Source organism: Falco rusticolus, chromosome 12 (assembly GCF_015220075.1).
Source record: "Falco rusticolus isolate bFalRus1 chromosome 12, bFalRus1.pri, whole genome shotgun sequence".
Taxonomy (NCBI): Eukaryota; Metazoa; Chordata; class Aves; order Falconiformes; family Falconidae; genus Falco; species Falco rusticolus.
This window is the reverse complement of record NC_051198.1, coordinates 8,564,735-8,588,437: the sequence shown is the minus strand read 5'-3', so window position 1 is coordinate 8,588,437 and position 23,703 is coordinate 8,564,735. Positions and strand designations below refer to the sequence as shown.

The 23,703-nt window shown below is 45.2% G+C and overlaps 1 protein-coding gene across 2 annotated transcripts in view; it reads right to left on the bottom strand.

The window, feature by feature from the left end:
• Nucleotides 1-12,212: 12,212 nt before the first annotated feature.
• Nucleotides 12,213-23,703, bottom strand: part of MACROD2 (mono-ADP ribosylhydrolase 2) — an 892,536-nt gene continuing 881,045 nt past the window's right edge. For both annotated transcript variants that reach the window (XM_037406063.1, XM_037406064.1), the window contains exons 18-19: nucleotides 18,292-18,360; nucleotides 12,213-16,287 (exon numbers count right to left, since the gene is read on the bottom strand). In XM_037406063.1, coding sequence (XP_037261960.1) covers nucleotides 18,299-18,360 — 62 coding nt within the window. In that variant the 3' untranslated portion in view covers nucleotides 12,213-16,287; nucleotides 18,292-18,298. The remainder of the gene's footprint in view (nucleotides 16,288-18,291; nucleotides 18,361-23,703) is intronic.

The window sequence follows — 23,703 nt, the reverse complement described above, 5'->3', positions numbered from 1 at the left end:
CCTGGAAGGAGGTCCTTTCAGCATCCGTGAAACGAAGCATCTGGGATTTCTTTGCAGAAGGTAACAGAAGGGTTTCTTACTAAAACTGTTCCTTTTTGGATAAATAGTGTTTTTAATTCTAAAGACATATGTAAATGTGTTCAGTGTGAGACTGGGAAACCATGGGGGAGAGGGAGGAAGGAGCAGGAGGAGCAGCCAGCAATGCTCTGGGGACATCAGGTCTGTCTTTGGGAGGAGAAAGTCATCCTATCACCCTGGTCGAGTAATCTCCTACAGTGGCATCGCCACCACAGCTCCCCCGCACATGCTGGGGTGGGTGAACTAGGTGGCAGATGGACTCTGTTAACAGAGGTTGGAGTCAAGAGGATTGTCTCTGTATGCCTTTTAAAAAATCTCCTCTTAATCAGAGCCACTGTAATTATTTTAGTATCTTTTTTCCCCTTCCTACTCTGCAACTGCACTTGGCTTTGCAAGTCCTCAGAGGGAATTTTATGGAAGAAAGCATGTGCTTTTTTAATATCTATTTTAGATATATTCCTAACAATGTACTTACCAGGAAACAGGTGGGGTTTTTTGGGGGGAGTGATTATTTTGTCTTACAAGAGACAAAAAAGCCACCACAGGCCTTTAAGGATCAGTGAGATCTTGCATGTAATTATGAACCGAACTCTCAGCTCTGTACACCCGTCTGCCCACATAGCAGCTGCCTAGACCAAAATCCACATCTGCCAGCCCTGCCTCCCTCCTCCCTCGCACCTTGGATCATGGCAGCTCTGTCACCTCCCTGTAACTGCAGACCCAGCCATGCTGCCAGGCAGCAGGGACAAGGCACTAGGTGCCCTTGGGGCAGCAAGACAGGACTTTGGGGTTTGCACCAAAGCTGTGCCAGCATACACATCCCTCACGTGTGTTTCAGTTGTCCCTTGTGCGGTTACAGGTCAAACCTTCCAGCCCCATCCTCCTGTGGGCCCCCTTTTATTGCAGCCTATTACAGGTGGGGTTCCTCAGGGCTCCTGCAGGGTTTCGTGTCCTTTCTGGAGCTATGTGACATTTGTGGAGAAGCCTGTGAGCTCTCAGCCCCCAAGATGCACTTGCAGCCTTCACTTTTGGACGTGTTTGCAGTATTTTTTCTGCCTGCTGTTGGATAATGCTGTAAAGGAAAGAGCCGTCTCCCAAAGAAAGAAAACCAACCACCAAACCATCCCCCACGGTGGTTTTTCTGGGAGAGCTGTTGCCCCACAGGTGCAAGTGGTTCCCCCAGACAAGGCAGCACCTGGCAAGGCAGGGTGAGGCCAAGTGGCCACAGCTGAGGGTGATTCAGCACCAGCGTGCATTGCACCGCGGGCGGCCTGAAGAGGTCTGTGGGGTCAGATCAGAGTATGCTCCACTGCAGTGGGAGCATAGCTGGGGTGGTGTGTCCTCTCCTAGAGAGGACCCAGATCTGGACCTGGACCTCTACTTCTGCTTTGGGAGACCTGGAGCTGGTGTGGGAGCTGCATTTAGGATGGGAGCTGCGATCATACATCATGTCCTGGCAGGCAAGTGGTGACTGGCTGCTTCTTAGAAGGTTATGGATGTGAAAACTGTTTTGATTAAGCCTATTGAAAGTGTCTGTGTGTGCAGAGAGTCTCTGCACCTTTGCATGTCTATAGATGCATGTCAGACTTTTAGTGAGATGTCTAAAGGGTCCCCAACCCACTCCTTAAAAAACTTGATTTCTCTAAGGATGTCTTTTGAACTTCTCTCTGAAAGATGGGGAAAGAGAGGAAAGAACAAGAGTTGACCTGTGTGTGACTTGAAGGTGTGAAGGCTGTGGTCCTGGCCACCTAAGCTGTGTATTTATTGCTCTGCCTGGGCGTTGGATGGAAAGGTTCACTGTTTCCTAGCAAAACTGTTGGCTGGGGGTTGCTGGCACAAGGAGGAGCAGAAGTAGGGAAGAGAAGGGGCTGCGTGGAGCAGCTATGGGAGGCACCTGGCCATTTCTATGTGAGCTCACACAGGCTGATGTGGGGAGAGGTGCTTGCAGGAGCCCTGCATGCCTGGTGGGTACACCAGTGACAACCTCTGCAGCCAGCTTTCCTCCCAGCAAGGATAAGCATGGTCCAGAGCAACCTGGCTCTTCCAGAGGTCCAAAACTGGGCTTGGTGCAGCTGGAGGCCATCTGCCCCTGCCTCTCAGTCATGAGCAATTTTCACACTGCATTGATGGTGTTCTTGTAAAAGTGCCTGCCAAACATTTAGTTCAGTTTACTGAAGAGAAACTGGTTTTAACGGTGTGACCTTCAGCTGTAGGGAATATGTTCAAGCCAAGACACAAGCGCTTCCAGTCCCCAGTGCTTTGCTGCTTGCCCCAATAAAGGACAGTAGCAGTGACCAGGAGAACTACTGCAGCCCTGATGGCACTGCAAACCTGGCCAGAAATTGTTGCTGTGTTTCAAAGAAACTATGACCTCACAAAAGGGTGGCTTGTCACAGCTGTAAAGCTGATGCTGTAATCAAAAGAGAAGCTGTTCCAGCTGAAGAAGCCCAGCCCCAAGGCTGCCATGGGGCAGACAGACCCTGCAAAGACAGGATCAAATGCTTGGTTACATCTTCAAACCCAGGGAAGAGAGTGTTTTGTGTACCAGGGGAAAGAAAAATGACCACTAGCCAAGCCATTCTCCAGTTCCACCTCTCTTGCTAACTAATTACATTTTTTTGCATCTATTCCTGTCATTTAATGCTTTTTATATCAAAGGGCACATGGTAGCCTTGCTTGACAGACCACAGCGCTCTTGTGCACAGCACAGTTGATCTGTGCTGGGTCCAAAGGTTGACATCTAGGCTGTAATTTCCAGCCACTGGGTTTGTTTCTGTGATTTATGTTTTGGTTCTCCTTCTCTTTGTGTCTCCTATCATGCTTGCAGCCCATAAGATGGGCTTTAAGGACGAAACAGACATTTTCAAGTCATTGTCTCCCACCAACAATTAGGAGTTTGGCCCAAGGTGTGGACATCCAACCAAATAGGGAAGCTGGCAAACAGAACCAAAAGAGAAAAAAAAAAAATCAGCCATCTTCTGGCAAGGCATGCTAAGCCTGTGGCACTGACTGCTTCATGGAAGCAGTGCAGACAAGCTTAGCAGGATTTAAGGTAAATGCCTTCACAATATTTTATTTATATAGAGATAAGGAACGTAAAGGGATACAGGAAAAGAGGATCACGGGAGCCAAGCATAACTGAGGCAGCCCAGCATTTGCAGGTGGCTTTGGGACATTATCTCACCCAAACAGATCTTCGGAGATAGGGGGCTTGAGTGAGAAGTCTGCTCTGGAGCAACTCTGGACCAAAACTGGCATTTGCTGCCTTCAACCCCTTCCAGACTCTCCTTGGGATATGCTGAGAACTTCTGTTTTCCTGTGACACCACTGTGTCTGTTTCTCTGTGTGGGCTTTTTTTTTTGTTGTTGTTGCTGGTTTGTTTTGTTTTTGGGTTTTTTTTGGCGTTTGTTTGTTTTATTTTGGTTTGTTTTTTTTCGGTCCATGGGGCCAGAACTGATGCAGCTGGTTGGTCTGCTAAGCACATTTGGGTAGAAATGGTATAGCCAAATACAAGCTGGTGAAAGACATGCAGCTCTCCCAAAACTTTGGCTGTAGTTTCAGGGCTAGTGGTGGTAAAATAGCAGCAGAGCTCTACTGCAGCTGTGTGGGAAGGGCACAGGAGGCTTCCCTCTTCTGGGCAGGCCGGAGTCACCCGAGATGCCCTTTCCCAGGGGGTCAGCAATGCAAGTCAGAACTTTAGGAAGAAATGATATCACTTAGGCATTGCCCTTGCTTGACACAAGAGGTCAGCCATGGCGGGGAGGGTCTAGCAGGTTGTCTCAATCAGTAGGAGAAATTGCTGGCAAGCTGGGTACTTTCCTTGTAGGAAAGGAAGCAACGATCTATCTCAGTCCTGTTTTCTCAAACCACAATGAAGCTAAACCAGCACGAGCACTTTCATTGCTCACAGCTCCAAATCTTTTCAGCTAGCAGCTAATGAAAAGCACTCTGCTTTTTCTTGGGGTTGTGCTGCTGGGGCTGCCATGCGGTCTCCACGGCTGGATTGACATCTTTGTCTGCTGCTGTCATGTTTCCACTGTCCCTGCTCCTTCCCAGGCACACAGCCATCCTCATCTGCCTCCCACTCCAATTCCTCAGCCTCCTGGTGGGCCCTTGGCCTGAATGTTGGGCAAGGGCTGCATTTCAGAGCCCTTGGCTCTGCGATGGGATTAGTGGCTGGCTCCAGCTCAAAAGGCTGCTGTGGCACCCACCAGCCAAAATATTTTTTTTGCTCTCCTCAAGTCTAACTGTGTATTAGATGATGCAGGGCAGGGGGTGGAGAGGAAGCACTCCAGCCCCCCCCACCCCCACCCCCACCTTTGCAACAGGGGAAGAAACAAGTGTGCAGCTCTACCAAACAATTTTCTCAGTATTTCAGGTTTGGACATTCTTGCCCCTGTGTGACAGGGTAAAAACAGGGGGAACTGGAGCATTTTTTTTATTATTTTGTTTTAAAATTAAACTCTATCTTTAACATCTGTCAGCAGGCTTGACTGGACACAACCCCCCCCCAAAAAAAAAAAAACTAAACAAGCCCCTCTAAAGTTTCTTGTTATCAGTGTTTTAAAAACTTTGCTTTCTGTCTCCAGATCATGGTACGAATCAACCACACAGCAGCAGACACTGATCTCTTCTTCCAGAGATGTAAAGCAGCAAACCCAGTATGACCCAGTATGCCTTATAGCTTTATTCAGCTTAGATAGACACTATTCAAGTCTTGGTGCAAAGACCATCAGCTGGGAACTGGAGTTCAGCTGCTGCCCAGCTAGAGCCAGGGCAGTGTGCTTGCAGGGGTGGCCGGGGCTCCACAAAGACTGCGGTGAGATGCACACCAGCAGTGCTCGGAGGTGAGATGGTGGGTTTACAACTTGAGGCAAGGGAGGAGAGATTTGCCACTGCAACCCATCATGGCTGGGAGCGACTGGTAAAGCACCAGGATCCATAGGGCTGGCTTTTCTCTGGGCCGATGTGAGGCTGAGGAGTAAGTTTCTTCCAGGTAGGCAGCAGCAGCCGTGCCTACAGCTTGCCGGGTAGGAGGGTTGCTGCACTGTGCAGCTTATTTCTGCATCTGGCAGTGCAGCAGCTGGACTGTGTCATGCTCAGTCAAGCCTTGGTGTCTAGACAGCAAGGACCAAGTGCAGTGAGTGGCTCGTCAAGAGCGGTCCCTCAGGCACACCCGTGTGCATGCACACTCAATCCGGTGTGTGCCGGATGCGAATTGCAAGGACTTTACCGTGGTGGGCAGCCGGAGGTGTTTGTCGTGCATGTGTTCGCAAGGTAGGCGGTGGCGTGGGGCTGTACGATGCTGTGTGGCCTCTGGTCGGTTCTTCCCTCTGAGCGTGGGGAATGTGACAACTGAGCTGCTTTGGCCAAAGTCCTCTGCCTCCTCGCTCTCAGCCAAGAGGCCTCCTGTGCTGCTTGCAAAAGCCTTGTGGCCTCGCTGCCCCTGCACAGCGTGCAGCATGGGGATCTGTTGTACCTGGCTCTTGTCACACAGCCCAGCCCCTGGCGCAGGGTGCCTGGTACAGGGCACGTGCCTGCCAGCACGGGCTGTGCTGCTGCTACTTTTTGCAGCAGGTGCTTCAGTGCAGGAATGAACCGGAGCAGCTCTTGGCCACAGTAAAAGATTGCTCTCCTTGTTCCAGTGGGGCCTGTGCAGGTGGCAAGCACCAATTCAGGGGTAGATTTTGTTGTTGTTGTTGCTTCTGACTTCTGCAAGTGCTTTGCGGAGAGGATGCTGAAACCCAGCGGCAGAGCCTCACTTCCACTCTGTTTAGCGCAAAGAACTGTCCTGTTTGTAAGGTGGTTTCTCCCCCCCGCCCCCCCTCCCCTTAGACCACTGACTTGCTGCACAGCCCATAGCTCTCCTCTGCGTTGGTGTTAAACGAATCCTGGATTATTTGTAGGATCCTTTCTCTTTTTACAGAGTAGTTATAAAGAGCTGTCTCAGCCTGCTGTGTCATGTGTATGGGTGGATGGAAAGGGATGTCATGATTCATCAGAAGCATCAGTGCATCCAGCAAACAGGGCCTGCAACCCATATGGGAGAAGGAAAATGTTCTTGCGACAGATGGTTGGACTTCTTTTGGTTTTGGAGTGTTTTTTTTTTTGTGTGTGTGTGGAAGTAGGAAGTATTTGTAGTACTGAGCTGGAAGGCAGGGATGAGGAGCAGAATGAAGTGCCCATGGTCCAGCAGGAAATGGTCAGCGACCTGCTGCTCTGTTTGGACATGACAAGTCTCTGGGGCTGGATGGGATCCACCTGGGGGTACTGAGGGAGCTGGCAGAGCAGATTGCCAAGCCACTCTCCATTGTTTGTTGACAGTCTGGGCTAACCAGGGAAGTCCCACAAGAGTGGAGGGTAGCCAATATGGTGCTCATCTACAGGAAGGTGGAGCTTCTCCAGATAAATAGCCCCAGGACAAGAGGAAATGGCTTCAAATTTCACCAGGGGAGATTTAAACTGGGTATTAGGAAGAATTTCTTCATTGAAAGGATGGCCAAGCATTGGAACAGGCTGCCCAGGGAGGTGGTGAAATTGCCATCCCTAGAGGTGTTTAATATAAAAAAAGAATAATACATAGATGCAGTGCTTAGGGACATGGTTTAGTGGCGGGCCTGGCAGTTTTGAGTTAATGGTCGGAGTTGATCTTAAAGGTCTTTTCCAACTTAAATGATTCTACAAGAAGTTAATTGTTGGGCAGTTGATGCATTGTCTGACTTTGGAAATTCTGAGATGGATGTAAGGAAATTTTTCAGAGGGACCAGGGAGAGAGAAAAGGCACTACATCCAAACCCTGGGATTTCAGATCTGGGCTGCTCCTGGCACAGGAGCGATCTGATGGGGTCCAGGGCTCTCGCCTCCTGACAGAGGGGCATGAATGCATTCCTCAAACCTCCATGACAGCATAGGAGCAGGGATTTTTCTTATTGTTGATTCTGTAAAAGGTGATTATGTAGAATGTGATGCTTCTGAGAGTTTTCCTGTTTATTGGAAACTACTAACAAATATCATGAGAATATGCCCTTTCTGGAAGGGAACATCTTCATTGTGGTTTTCAGCAGTACAGGAGAACTGAGCAGTTCTGGACTGGAGACGCGTATCAGTAGCTGAATGTGTTCAGCAGGGGCATCTGTCACATTGGTGATGCTGTAGAGGGGTAGAATTAGTTGCTTCAGAATGCTAGTGTTTTATTTTGTGCTGTTAAGTATTTCTTGAGTGGTACTGATGAAGTAATCATAACAACATGAAAATCCTTGTTGCTAAAGTAAAGTACTGGTTCAGTGTTCAAGTGGCTCATCTCCCAGAGAGCAGTCAAGGTCAGAAAATAAACAGCATATCCAAACAAAATGGATTTCCAGGCCACCATGTGGGGTGTCTGCATCATCAGAAGAGACTGATGCAACAGTGTGCTATGATCTCTGGAGCACTGTCCACAGAAGAGAAATACTGAGGGCCAGCACTGTGGTTATGACTCCCAGTATAAGAACCCTTTTGCTATGGGTGTAATTCATGATGGCAATAAGTCATAATGAACTGTATGACCATACAATGAGATCTGGGCCTAATGTTTAGATAGGTGTTGAAGACTGTAAAAATAAGGTCCTAATGGAGGGTGAAGAAAAGATGAGGGTGGATACATAGCCCTCCTGCTACCCATAAGGAAGAGTGCCATTCCCTAAAAAAACAAACAAACAAAAAAACCCACCCCAAAGTCCATTTGTTCCACCCCTCAAGTGTGAGCCAGATCTGGAGGATAACAGAAGGGATATTCTTAGAGGGCAAGATCAAGGAAATCTCTTTCCCTGCCCTCTCAAAGTGGGGGGTTTAGCTCAGCTCTGTCCAGTATATGCTGTATGTATTTATTACAGACTCCATATATGTATTCTATATGTATAGCATTTATCATTTATGCTGCATGCATATAGTGTATAAACCACAGATTATATCCTCTTATGTATGCTATGTTATATAGTACAAATAAGCTGTACTATGTATCGGCTAGCAAGTACTGTTCTTAGATAAATTTCTTCAGTACTACCTAGCATACATTGCATATTCTATAGTATACATGTGGTTGCATATATATAGAAACATTCTTCAAGAGATGATAGATGCTACATAATAAAATAAAAAAATACATGTATCTTAAATGGATATACTACATAAATACATCCACATAATATACATGCCTGTTTATAGTGTGTGTGTAGACCGTATTGCATATAAGACAATTACATAATTACTGAATAATGTATCAACATGTTTACAACTACATAGTATGCATACTATAAGATTTGATAGTTTACAAATAATTTATTATATCTTATATTACATTATGCAATGTATTGTATCTATCTTGCTAATGACATCTATTATACAGACAACGCAGTATGATGGTATAATTACTACATAGTATGATAACAATATGATTTATATGTATGAATAGTGTATATATATCAGAATATTTCAGGCTAGAGATTATGTACTGTATAATATAAACTGTCCTGTACAGACATAGCACCTAAGTTACATATATACTACATAAAATGCCATTTATGTTATAGGATAGATGTTGTTACATATCAAATTGACTATTAAACAGTACATAGGATATACGTTATCTATAATATGTGGTCTATAACATAGTATTTGTAGTAGATTGCTGGTATACATCATCTCCATACTACATGGTACACATAGGGTATAGCTTACATAGTATTTATATATGAAGTATTTTATATTTACTTGATATCACAGCTTTTACCTGTAGTGTTTACAGAATGTATAAAAATGAGTTTGAACTAGAACATATTTTCTTTAGAGTATGCAGTTTTATCTGATTGAATTAGGTATAGTACATAATAATATACACTATAACATCCAAAATATATTTACACATCATCTGATATATAGGAAAGAATATATATCCCATCACGTATTATGTAGTGTATATCGTACATACAACTACACCTCACATTCTGATTAGAGTATATACTACTATATACTGATATAAATCATGTATATCAGATGAATTGTGTCTTTTTTTTATACATAGATGTATATACATAAAGAAGAAAGCAGGAGGAGTCTCCTTGTCTCCTTTCCCTTTCTTCTGCAACAATAAACATCCCCCACCCTGGTGTGGAGGTGACACCTCTTCCAGGACAGAGAAGGGAGTTTTAGTTTCAGGATGTCCCTGGCATTGCTTTTCGGTTTGTGGGTCTTTGATGCTCATTTCAGCTGTCTTGTGATTAGATCTTTCTGTCCTCCATCGTTCCATCTCCACTTGTATTTCAAAACTGGTTTCCTGGCCTGCTGGGGAATGGGGGTGGGGACAGATATATAAAAAAAAAATATTAAAAATTCAAGTTTAGGCTTACATTTCCCATCCAGAAGGATGCTTCTAGCAAGCAGGTGCTCAGAAGCTGGTGTGAAATGAGTAGGAGTTGGAAGTACACGGCACAGACCCAACCAGCTCCTTGGACTCTGCAAAACCCAGCAGCAGTGGTGGCACTGCTTCACAGGCTTGTGCTGAAAAATATTAATAAAAGCCTGCTCCGTTCTTGCTACTTTGTGACAGCAAGGTTGTTCTCGCTCAGCTTGTCTTCCTTGCCTTTTCCTGTAGGAGCTTGCATTGCCTAAACACTATTTCTAAGGCACAGAGGGGGATTTTCTCAACTTTCCTCTGCTGAGCACCATTTCTTTCTGCTGAAAACCAAACTTCATCGTGATCTTGTTTATCGGTGCTTTTGTTTCTAGGTGAGATGTGTCCAGACACATTGCAATGGGCTATACAACGCATACCACAAGAGCATTTAGGTTGATGGGGGCACCACTCCCCCTGCAATCTCACAATGGCCCCACAATCTCCTTAAGCACACGTACCTGGCACCCCAAGAGTCCTGCACCGCTCTCTCCAAAAGGCTGTTGGAGTGGTTGAGATGAGGACCTCCCGCACAGCCGACCAGCTGGATTCAGAGCCTTTCGCCACCCTGCAGTGTCGGTGTGTAAATGCTCGGTGGCAAACGCAAATGCTAACCCTGCTTTCCAACACCAGCCACGCACACAGGCGGGTGCTCTGCTGCCGCAGCGGGGGGATGCTCGGTAGGTTTGAACTGGAGGGGACCCCTCACCCGGCTCATGCACCCACAGTGCCCCAAAAGCGACCAGCCCCGAGCTGCCACCACCAGATGGAGCAGCCTCCCCGAGTTCCTCCTCCACCGACTGTTGTCTCACCACGGCTCCTTTTTCTTTTTCTTTTTTTTTTTTCTACAGGAATTCATTACGATAAATGTTTTATCAGTGAATTCCGAAAGAATTAACAGTGATTTGCCACTTACTTTACGGGGTTGCCGATAATTCTAATGGAACGAGAAATTAGGGTATTTAAATATCTCCTGACACTTTTATTTCAGGGAGGGGAAAAAAAAAAAAAAAAGACCAACACCAAACCCCAAGGCTAATTACAATCCCAAAGCACAGTTTTCACCTTATGAGATAGATCAAGGTCATAAAGACCCCTTTGGAAGCTTCTGTGCGGTGAAGAATCAAAACCAATTTAAAGCGTGCACACAGCCCACGGAGGAGCGGCAGTTTGCATGGAAACCCTGAAAGGCAGCCCGACTCCTCCAGGAGAATCTCTCTGAGAAGCTGAGCAGAAAATGTGGTAACTGGGCCTCTGTTTCTACAGTGACCTTTGCTGTTACCAGCTCAGCAAAACTTCCCCAGGCACAAATTCACACTTTTCCAAACAAGATCTGGAAGAGGAGATGTCAGTCTGGCCAGCAGCAGCAGCAGTATAATTAAGGAGAATTTATCACTCATTGCATCCTAGCAGATTTACCTGCTCTTTGCCTAATCCACATCATCTGGACAAACACGCATCCCTGCAAGGGTCTGAGCAGCTTCACACGCATGCCCATCTTCACCCTTGAAAACCATGGAGGTTTTCCTCCTGACCTTGTGCTATTCAAAAAGGGTGGGACCTAGATGAGAGATTAATTTTTTTTCTCCTTTTAAACATATACACCTGCTGAAGACAAAAATGCTCCCTTGCAGCAGAAACAGGCTACACTGCAGGGGTCCTCAAACTACAGCCCGTGGGCCAGATACGGCCCCCCCAAGATCCTCAATCCAGCTCCCTGGTATTTACAGACACCCCCCCCCCCCCGCCCCGCTGGGGGCTGGGGGAGGGAAACCAAGATGACTGCCTGCCACTTCATCCGCACGCCGGCCCCCTGTTTAAAAAGTTTGAGGACCCCTGGGCTACAGCATGGGTGAAGTGGGCACCTCCTCCTAGGCTGTACAGTCCTTGAGATACAGTGAAAACAGGGTTCTTGATGAACTGAACCCAACAAGAAGCTGTGTTACAGCTATTGCTGGCATTTCTTTCTCTCAGGTTAGCTCGCTGCTACTGAGTTCAAACATGACAGCTGGGTCCTGCATCCAGCAAAAAGGCAGGCATTCCCCACTGCCACGTCTCCTGTGCCTTGTCCTCTTCCATTCAGCGAAGGGCTGCGGGCAAGGAAAGGTCACACAGAGAGGAAACGCATCTGTTGGAGAGCTTTGAACACACACATACAGAGCCCGCTACCTCAGGTTATCACTAAGTCGTTGGCCAAGAAGAGTAAGGCAGGTTTGGTACATGTGTTTTCACCTATACCAGTGCCATGGCAAGGAAAAAGCCATCTTCCTGACCTTTGAAATATCTTCCACCCATTCAGTCTTGAAATAAGCGACAGCAGAAAGGACAGATAACATCCAGTATACACTGCATACCTGTGGATTGTGTATATAAGGGAGTATCCTTTGATAGATGCCAGGGATTTAGCACTGGTACAACTGCTGGGACAGGTTTCATAACATCTCTGGTGCAGCGATGGGACAACTGAGTGTCACCTTTTCGCCTCTGAGCTGCAAAGACATTGTTCTTACCCTTCGGTGGCGCCATCAAAAAATGTCTCTGAGGTATCCATTTCTCACAAGACTCTGCCATCAAGCGAACAATAAATTTAAGTGAAGAGCTGCCTGCCCATGCTGGTGACGATGCCTGTCCAAACTGAAATGTGCCTCATTGACAACCGAAACGGCCGCTGCACGATCAGGAGGGAACAAACACGAGTGGCATCGCCTCATCTACGGGACAAGCTTTATTAACATTTCGCTTTAACAAACATCGTAGTATGAAGGCATCGGTTCTTTAAGTTTTCCAACGCATGGCACAGAGAAAAGGAAAAATGACAGACTCTTGAGACAAATTCAGCATGTAAATGACAGAGTAACAGAAGAGGCATGTATTAACCAGTATAGCTGCTAGACCATCTATTAGAAGACAATTTGGAAGCAACAGTCTACATTTCTTTGCATTGAAGTAAAAACATAGTTTTGGATTGAGAAAATTACCTTTTTTTAGATTTTTTTTTTTAAACTTTCCTTTATATCACAAATGTCAGGGTAAGGCAAATCCTGGATGAATCATATGATAAAAACCCCTATTCCCAAGAAAATAGATCCACATACTCTGTTAAGTTTGTAATTTTAAAAGCAAAGCCAGCATGCACTGCATATAGTGAAAAGTCCTTTTTTTTTTTTTTTTTTTTTTAAAATATTTTTATTCAAGTGCCTAAAGCAGAACAGTGTTAATTCACAGAGAGGCTTTCTCAGTGCTTTATAGAAAGATTGACAATTAGCTGCAGTGAACGTGTGACCCATTATTACAGACTATGTCTCAAACATCCCCTTTGGATGTCTGTATGGAGGGAAACCCATTCATCATCAGAGCAGCCACCAGCCTGAGGAATATCGTGCTTAATGGTAGGGATGAGCTCTTTCAGACACAGGAGAAACAATGATCAAGCAGAGCCTGATACTTTGTATGCGAACATCAGCACCAAAAGGCTGCTATTCCTTTACGCCACCTACCACAAACACATTTCAGGTTTAAACCAAAAATCCTTGACATAAATCCCTGTGGAGTGATTCTTGCTCTGATGCTTGGTCTTCTACAAAACCAGCTCCCTTCACTTCTGCATCTCCAGCAAGAGTGGTGGAGACTGCATCGAGGGGCATGGGTCCAGCCTCAACTATGAACTCAGCTGAGGAACTCACGCTGCCAAACTACACTCACTTTATGACTAGTGAAAAACCCCAACAAACCAAAACTCACCTGAAGAAAGAGATACAGATGCAGCTGCAAATTGTCCTCTAAGGACTTAACTCCTGCATTTTCTTCCTTTATGTTTCCCACCTGGGCTTCATACTTTGCTGGTGCATCCTTAGGCTAATGGTTCATGGATTCAAAGACTCACTGCTGTTCAAGGACCAAGATTAAATGAAAAGTGCAACGAAATTACTGTCAGGGGTTAGACAGTGTCTAACATGATGCATCATTGCAGTTAATTTTTTTTTTAAGCTATCAGTCAGTCTCACAAGGAGTTTAGGGAGTCTTTGTCTCCTTGCTGAACCATCACACCTCAGCAGGCAGCCTCCTGTGGGGCTCTCCCTTCGGCTCCCTCACTAAACCCGAGGCTGGCAACAGCAAGAGGGACATCTGATAACATGGCTAATGGCAGCCTACAGGTCTGTTCATGCTGCCCAAGAGCAGAGCTAGATTCAGGGGACTGGATACTCCATTGACCAGTTATCGCAGCTCTGCGGAGCTCAGTTCACCCTGGATGGGGACCTGGCCACCTTGGATCTCCTCAACGTTTTGCACAGCTCAAAGTCGAGCTCACCAAGTTCATTCCCAGCCCGCTGGGGCCGGTTCCCTCACTTACCTAGGTAGAGCGAGCCCGTCAATCCTGGTCTTTTCACAGGGACCACACAAAAAGGCGATTGAAAGGAGAGACACCCAGTGCATTTACTTCCCTTCCGAGGTATTTATCCACTCCTGCCCCACCTATTATGAACAAGCTGTTTCAATCAAAATCACCCGGTACAGAGAACATTCGGAAACATATGGGATGTGCACCATGTAGAGGTACTACCTGCAAGGCCTCCCACTGCAAAACCGCAATCGGCTGGAAACAAGGGGAAGGGGGGGAGGGGGCGAATCCATATCCCAAAAGACATGTTCTGTCAAGCATGACCACGGGGATGGGAAAGAAAAGCAGCAGCAACACCTCAATGAGAACAAGGAGTCCCTTTGAGGGTGCCCTGGGGAGAACAAGGGCCAAAGGAGTGGTATCTAGCAAAACTAGGTAAAATTAGCAATATTAGAAACCCAATTCACAGGCTTACATCAGCTCACTTACTCCTTCCACAGCTGATCCAATTCAGAGTTATGCAACCACCAATCTCCAAGACAAACAGGTACAAAGAAGCGCCTCGAGACCTTCTCTAGCGCTAGTGTCACCTGGGTTAAAACGCCACGGGAGCTGGCACATGGAAATACTCTCCTGATCCCACCACAAGCAAACGTGCTAGAGCCACACACAGGGAGATGGGGGGCTGCCTTTCTAGGGGCCGTACTCTCTGACTGAAATCTGCGGCTTTTCTTGTTTTCTTTTCTTGTCCTTGGCTGACCTGACACCCTTTCGACTTAACCTGCAGCTGACAGCAGACATCAACTGCCATAGCCAGTGTGCAGGGCCACGTGTGACTTGCTGTTACACCAGCAGACGATTGATAACCATAACCAAACCTACTCTAGCTGGGATAAACCCAGATCACAGGAGGATAGAGATATGTCTAACCTTGGTTTGTTTTTTTTTTTATATACTTTTTTTTTTTTTTTCATTTTTGGCCGGCAAGTGAATACCTATTTTGGATTCATGCATATTTGTGGGGGGAGAACAGAATCAATTACGTTACTTAAAATGATCAAATTATAATCAGCAGCATTTTAAAACAGTTTGTAGCACATCACACCCTGGACACGGGTTGCGTGCTCTTCCATTGAGTGTATTGTCTATCAGTTTCGGTTACAGCACGGTTGGGAAATGTATGTGAAACCCTTTTGTTCCTTTTCTAAAAATTTCAGTGCAGCATTTGCTGGCAGAACAATTGACATATGGTGAGACATTCTTATCCAAATAACTGTTAATTGCTTTTTTTAAAAAAAATTAAAAAAAAGAAATCATGCATATGCAGTAGAAAATATAATGAGGGCTCACACAAGGTACGGCGTGAAGTTGTTAAAGCCGGGAGCCGTATTTAAAGATGTCTTGATTGCAGAGTGCCTGTTATCCTTTGTCACTTGCAGGATCGAGGAAATCGCTGTTGCCTACCCACACCCTAAGGTCATACTTCCAGCACCGATGCTGAGGTGCGTGGAGCTAACCCGAAAAGAGCAGGACTGATCTGGGCTGCCGGCAGTTGGAGGCCACGTGTTATTTGCATGTCGGACCCACAGAGGGACATAGCACAGCACAGGCTGGTCATGGTTTAGCTTTCCCATGCCAGAAAGAAAGGCGAAGGGCAGGGCTATGGGTGATCCAGAGGCACTGGGATGATGGAATTAACGTGCAAACTCTGCTTCCAGCGTGGACTCAAGGGAATCTGTCCAGCGCCTCTTCTAGCAGCCAGGGTTTGGACATGGCAACCTGCTGGCCGGTGCCGGCAGGAGCTGCTGATGGACAAGCCTGGCGGTGGGCAACATGCAGGGCTGTCTCTATCAATATTTCTGATATTTTGGAGCGTCTAGTCTTTCAAATCCCTAGCACAAGGAGGGAGGTCGTTTATCAGTGTGTGCAGAATTATAATCCTTTGTGGCAGTTCATGTTCTTGAAGAAAATGTCTGTTTATATCCTAGGGAAGTTCTAAATAATAAAAAACAAAAATGGAGCGGGGGGAGGAGAATAAACTGGCTCCCACAGGTTGCCTGCAGACAGTACTGTAACTGGAAAAGATGGTAAAGATGGTAGAAAAGGGGTGGGCCTGGAAACAGGCTACTGGTGGTATAGTGCAGGAGGAAGAGAGACCCAAGATAAGACAGGGACTCACAGTTCAGAAGAAACTGCTGTAATTGCAGGGGTCATTGCAAAACATGTTTAGAATTGGGAAGTTATGTGTCTTTCCAACAGGCTTACAGAACAAAATGCAATGAAGAACAAAGAGAAATTAAAGCAAAGAGTCATTTCCCCAAAGCTGCCCTCCCTCCCAACCCACGGAGCATCTCTGCATGCTCTTTTCTGCCAAGAATGATGCCGTATGATGTCAGCGCCTGCCCGTTGGGTTTCCTCGGGTCTCTCCTCTCCTGCATCCTTCCTTCAGCGCAGCAGGGGAGAGAAAAGGGAAGGGAAAAAAAAAAAAAAGGCAAAATTTCAAATGTCTGTACAGAAACCAGATCTCATCTTTCTAGCACAGATGCCTACAGTTTCTCTTTCTGTCACACGAGCAGCACGTATATGTGTCACACAGTTTATATATAACAGCCACTATTATCTCTATAGCAAATTGACTGTGCTCATTAGGATTTCTTGGCTTTCTGTAGCACCGTGCTACCTAGCGTGGTATCAGAGACCTCCAGCTCCAGTGGGTGCTTTGGTGCGAGACCACAGAACATATGTTAAAAACAACACATTGAAATACCAAACACAGTAAGCAAAGGGATCTCCTTGGCTCTTAAAGACCCTAGTGAGACCCTCTGAAGTTTAACAGGCTGATCAGTCCTCCCCAGGGACCTGCTCCTCCCCATTTAAACAGCGGCAACAGAGTCAGGACGACTTTGATAGAGACTTGCAAAGGACTCAATGCCTGCTTCTAATCCTGTACATGCCATTTAAATGCTGGGCAAGACTTGGTGCACCCCAGCTCAGGCCCCTTTTCTTCAAAAAGGTGCTGGCAGAGCCAGATCTTGCAGTGGAACGTAAAAGATTTATTAATTGGTTGCCAATTGTATTATTCCTGTGAGCTTTGCCTTCGTAAAGCAAAAATGACTCCAGCCCAAAATTTTCAGAGTTACTCATTTCCATGGGAAAATGCAGTGTGAAACAGACTTCCTACGGGCTGTATGAAAGCAGTAATAACACCAGATACATTTTTTTTTTTTTTTAACTGAGGAAGGGTATAGGGGTGGACCTGATGACCTTAAAGGTCTTTCCCAACCTAAATGATTCTACAAATTCTATGTATTTTTAACAGTGAGTATTTCATTAGTTCCTCTTCCTTTCTTGGTTGAACAGAACATACAACCCAAAGCTAGGGGAGGGGGAAGGAAGAGCTGTGGGAGCCATACTTTAATGGTGAGGGTGCCTTCTGGTTTTGCTTCAGTACTTTTTACCAGGGGCCCCATCAGGCCTATTTCTCGCTCCAGCGGTATGGCAGCACATCGTCTACATGCTGACAAGGACAAAAGGCTACGCTCGGTAATAAGTCCTTGTATTTTAAATCTCTGTGATACAGCTGCCGCTGTTGTAAGGCTGCTGTATTTTGTTTTGAGCTACATGAAGTCGCATTACAAGCACAAACAACGCATCTTGCTGTGTGTGATGTTGGCACCTCATGATAAGCCCATGCCAAAGGAAGCAGTGTGCGGTAATGCTTGAAATCTGCTTTTGAGAGAGAAATGGCAACTGCATCTTGTAATTGGGGATGAGCCTTGGACTTCTATCTTCCTACCAAACGATTGATTTTTATCTGGGGCTGAGGCTGTTCATGCCTATGACAAACTCTGCCGCAACAGCCACTATAGCATGCTCCTGCCATGGCACTGTCATTTAGCATATAAAGCCATAAAAAGCTCCAACAGGCAGCAGAGCTCCAGAAGGCAGCTCGCTGGCTTTGCCCTGCTTTTCAGTGGTTTTGCTACAAGAGATGTTAGGCATCAGAGAGCCAAGGGCAATAAACCTCTCGTGATGTGAACCTGTTGTTCCCAGAATACAGATCATACAGAATCGTGCTCGGTTCCAGCCAGTATAAATTGCCTGTCATTTTCTTAAGCAATGCCAAAATTTGTTCACTCAGTTACTCTTCTGTTCCTTATCTCAGTGCTGTCTTGCCTTCTGATGATCTAAGACTGTGCACTGTCTAAATCCATTACGGTTGCAGACTGCTACTATAATATTTCCTTGACAAATCAAATCTACCAGATATTTTCATTTTTTGCCGCAATACCAGCCATATTAGCCAATTTATTTTCCTTTGTATTCTATTTTCCTTTTGTGCGTGCATGTGTTTGAATTCTACCTCTAATTAAGGTCATTTTAAAAACAAGTTTTCAAACAGAAACAGAATGGAAAACTAGGGGGAAAAATAGCCATAAAGTCTTACCTGTTACTTAAGCTTCTCGCTTTGTTTCCGTAGGATCGTTTATACTTTCAACTTGACTATTCATTTCAGCTGAAAACAAAATGAGACAGTCATCAAATTCTATTCATGGTAAGCTGAGTAATAACCACTTCTAATCCAAAGGGGACGTTTATTGCATTGATAATACTATGCCCTAAATCTGCAAAGAAGTCTCTTAGGCCAGCCATCCTAACCTGCGGTTACCTAACCACGGAAACCCTGAGGAGCACTCCTGCCAGGGTAAGGCTGCAGCATCGCTAGAAATGCAAGCTTCTGGGTCTAGATTTTCCCTTTGGTTCACATCCATCCAGTTTGACTTTGGCACCCAACTGAGGTGCCCAGCTCAAGAGCTCGATGACCCTCCTCTGTCTCTGTAGGACACAAGCAGAGATATAGGTATCTCCAAAGGCTGGTTGAGAGTTTTGCTGGGCTAAGTTGTCTCGACCCTCTCCTTTGAACATCCACAGGCTTCTGACAAAGTCCACGGCAGGCTTGGGGCTGAGCTGCAGGCTGAATGTGGATCCATCTTCAGTTACAGAGATGAGGAAGTTGCCTCTGGGTGTCCTTGAACTGAAAATTGCTAGAGGGGATTCAGAAGCAACATTACTATACTGCTACGCATACTAGTTCACTCGTGTACTATCCATTTACAAAATCAATCTTACTTGTTTTAATTGAAAATTACTAAAAAATAATTTAAATAGAAGGCTTAAACTCGTTTCAGTGTGAGCTCTGTCAAAAACACCATCTAAACTATGGCAGGTGTAATTGGTCCTACCTGGGCGAAATATAAAAGGGTTACTTCAGCACGTACATTTTTAAGACTAGTATTTAGTATTTGTTCTGCAATGAATTTTAATGAAGGCATTTATATTAAGACCTTTTTTCTTTCTTTAACCTCGCTTTATGTTCTGGTATCAACTGCAGATTACAAGTCATTTGATGTGGGTGACAGGGGAAACCTCAAACCTGAATGGGAGATTTGGAAATTAAGGGAAGAGGGGAGAGGGGAGGGGGAAAAAAGCCCCAAATCAATCACTGTGCTACTTCCAGCCAGGCCGTATGATCCTTTTCTGAGTCAATATAATGTCAATACACCTGTTAGGATTTTGATGAATTATTTGTAAATTATTCATCATCCATATGCAGAACAGATACTGTAATGGCTTCCTGGATGTATGCAATGAATAATAAGAAAAGTATCCGCTCCTGATTACGGAGCTCTGATGCACATCGCATGTAGCAACGTGGTGTTCTTTACCGACATTTGCATAGCAAAGACAGGATGCTTAATAAAAAATCATTAAGGGAAGGCTGCTGCATACTGACAAGACCAGCCTTTCTCAGCCTCATTATGCCAGCCAATTTCACTGGCTGGGTTTTCTGAAAATACCACAAGGCTTCACTCACGTTTTACAGAGATCTCCTGCAAAAACAAGGTTGATTTGAAACTCGTCATTCGGCTCTGTCAGCATCCCGGATGAGTACGCCTCCTTCCCCTTCTTTTTTTTTTTATGGCTACAAGCAGTCAACCCCTGTCACACCGATAGCATGCCCCACAAGGGGTGCAAAGCGCAGACTGCCCAGGAACGCTTTAAGGGCAATGGGACAGCACAGCGAAGGCGCAGCAGAGGCCTGGGACCCAGAGCCCCCACCCACGGGGAAGCAAGAGGAATCACAGAGTCCCACAGGTTTGCAGTGGAAACGGCAGCCAGGCACCCTGCATCACTGGCGCTAAAAGCATCCGCTGTGCACGCCGCAGCGGGGAGGTGGCTCGCAAGTGCTAGGGCACTGGTGCGTTGCATTGGCAGGTTTTCCCCACGTTTGTGACCAAGCTCAGCTCTTCGCATTAACACCGGTAGGGGCAGGAAGATGTAACTGAAGGTAAGCCTCTGCAGACCCCTGGGTGACCCCCACCGACAGATATCACTATGAGGCCACCTACACAATCCTTTATATTTAGCTGGCAAATCATAGAGCAGGAAGCACCTACCACAAGAGCAGCTGGAAGAGCTGCCACCAGGCACGGTGGGGATGTGACTCACAGCCCTCATTGCCTCCCAGCACGAGCCAGCATCAGAACGATATTGTTAGCCCTGGGCACACTACATCCAGTAGCAGCACCAGCCAAAACTGGCCTTCTCCCCACTAAACAATGCTTTAAGAAGTATTAAACTGCTGACTTATGTTAATGGTCTCTTTGCATCTACCATAATATGCTACAACAGCCAGCAGCTCAGCAAAACAGTTCACAGAGGCTGCATATCTCCTAAATTCAGTTTTACCTGTTCCCCCTTCTGTAGCTTCATGTGGGGCTTTTTATGCCAGCAAGGGACATTCCTCTGCACTCCTTGTCTGTTTTCCCTCAAATTTTGGCCTGTTGGGCAGGACCCAACTCCACCTTCTCTCTCAGTCAGGGAGCTGCTTAGCAGCTCTCAAATTATGACCAGGGATGGATTTCCCCAAAAAGCAAACAAGTTTCCCACAAGAGAAGAAATAACCCAGCAAATAGTTCACATCCATCAAAGCGCTGCAGTTGCTGCTGACCCGGTGGATGTGCGTTGGCAGCAAGGCATCCCGCCTCTCCCCAGCAAGAAAGCTATGTGCTTAAAGGTCACTAGCCAGGAGTCACGGTGTAGCATCTAAGTAGAGAAGACAGGCAAACAGGAGACTGGAGAACTAAGTTTAGAGTTGTCTGTGTGAGAGCGAGAGCATTTCCCCACCCCAGGATATTATGCTGTAGACCTGGATGGCAAATGACACCAAAATATTACTGTCTTAATTTAAATAGGAGCTTGGTCAGACTCTTACAAACTTTAACTGTATCTTCAGGCACTTCCTAAACAATGTTTCCCCATCGCATCTGCATAACTTAGCTATAGCACATTCAGCTGTAACTCCAGACTGCCTACAACAAAAACCATCTATCTGGAATTCAACCTGCTGGGCGGTGACGAAACACGTGCACCTGTTTACTTGGTGGTTACTCATTTCTTGGATATTACATCAACAGTGTAAAAAGCATGAGGGTGTTAGCTGTTGAGATCTTGCTTTTATTTTACTTTGGTGAACCAACTGATGGTGCACTCACCAGCTTGCATGAGCTTATAAAAAAAATGGGAGATTTCAGGTTGGAGACTGCCTTTATCTTTTTCTTTTCTCTTATTGTGTCAGCAAGTCAGGATGCAGCTTTCCACAGGCTTGAAATAAAAAAAAGTGAAAGACTAACCCCATTATGAAAGGAGTAAAGAGTTTGATCCGCTTAATACCAGCTAGAAACTAACATCTACCTTAGCAATCTTTAAAGCTTTGGTGGAGCTAAAAAAAATAATTAAAAAAAAAAAAAGAAAGAAAAAAGCAAAGCATAAAAAAAAGGCTGCCGGTGAGGAAACACCATCTAGAAAACCAATCACCAAAGTCGGGGTTTGTTGTCATTAAAAAATACTAATCAGCAAATCTCTCCTGGGTACAAGAAATTTAATATCCAGGGGTCTTTGCTGTGGTGGCTGATGGAGATTGCCAGTAGCAACCTGTATGTCTGTATACACATCCCTATTCAGGCTTCTGCGTGCACCCCTGACAGCTTTCCTGACAAAGAATCATGCCTAGCTTTCACATAATAGTAATTTCTGAAATATATCACTGTTACAGCCCTGCCCACTAGATGAAACAATATCGAGATCCACCTAAGCTGTCAAAACTCTCTACATTCCTAAAGCACTTTTCGCTGTGACATGGTATATGGAATTAAAACACAAGAGCTGGGCTGCCAGGGGGTACCTGGTGATATATGCTTGTGCTTTCAGCTGTGAAGTGATGAGCTCTCCTGGGGCGGAAGGAAGGGGACCAGAGAAAAAAATAGGTGTTTTAGATAAAAATTACTGTCAAAGAAAACCTTTTTCTTTGCTTTCTTTCTTTTTTTTTTTCATCTCAACTAGCACCCAGTACATTTTAAAAAAAAAATTAGGGCTTTTTTTCAGCAAAACATAACCCTTCAGATAAAACAGAGCATAGGAAGTTTGATCCTTCCTCTGTTCTGAGTTTTTTAAACATGTAATATATGTCCACAAAAACCCCACCCTGTAATATAATCTCAATAGAAGTTTAAGATGTAGAGAAACGAAGCCTTTCCTGAACAGCAGAGTACCTTTCTGCAGCCTTAGCAAACACCCTTTTCCTGTCTTTCATGTAACTTAGAAAGTTCACAGGAAAGGAAGTTACAAGCTGAGTTATACGTAGACGACCTTACACGGTAAGCAAGATTTGAAACAAAGACACCTCCTAGTAGATGTCCCTGCCTGTGGCAGGGGGTTGGAACTAGATGATCTTTAAGTTCCCTTCCAACCCAACCCATTCTATGATTCTATTAAATCTGTCATGATCATCATTTCAGAAGCCATCAGCTGATCCAGCTGTGCTGCACTATGGCACACATTACAAGAGCTATACAACTGCTTTTCTTTCCAGACGAAAATCCTTTAGGATACTCTTTTAGTAAATTTTCACTAAGTAGCCCAGATCATTCCAGGGATTCAAGATTCAAATATTTTAATGTGACTATGACCTTTTGGTTGGTTTAGCTTGATTCTGCACACTTACTAGTAATAGCACAATCTCTAGTATTTTTTTAAAAAAGAAAATCCATTATGCACACTATCCTGTGCTTGCAAAAACTTCCCTACAGGCCAGTATCTAAATCAGCCACTGATTCAAATACTGCAGCATGATCTGACACCAGAGAAAGGAAATCAGCATTAGATTCTTTGTGCCATTAATATCAAAAAGAATATAATTGTTTTTCTTTAAGATGTAAAAATGTATGCCTTGAATTTATATTATGTCAATGCTGAAGAGGTTAAAGGAGGAGTTAAAAATCATCCTGTGCTACAAAGAGGAGTCCATGATCCTAAAATGAAGACTAGAATCCCAATTCCAAATCTCCTGCCATTTGAAGCAGTAAAGACAACCCTTTGTATAAAAACTAAGAAAAACCTGTAAGTTGCTCTGTTAGGCTGTAAGAGTCAATCTAGAGGGGTGACAAAGGGTCTGCCTCACCAAAACCTAAGCACTAGGATGCTGACTCCATCCAATATTTCTTTACACATAGGAAGAGCCTAGAAGGACAATTTTTTTTGGAGTGTTATGCTCTGCAGAGCTTGAGCAGTGTCCTAGTACTAAGCCCTTGCAAAGACTTTGCCAGACAGCTAGGTCATCTGCTCACTGAGGCCAATGTCAAAAAAATTTCATTGCCAAGTCAGGAAATTTGGGTTGATGACATCCACAAACCTGATTGAAAATGCTGTTGGGCCAACCAAATAGCCATGGTTTTATCAGTAGTAAATGTCCTAGGGAGAGAACTTCTGCCTGCTGCTAGACTGAGCTACACGTGGACTC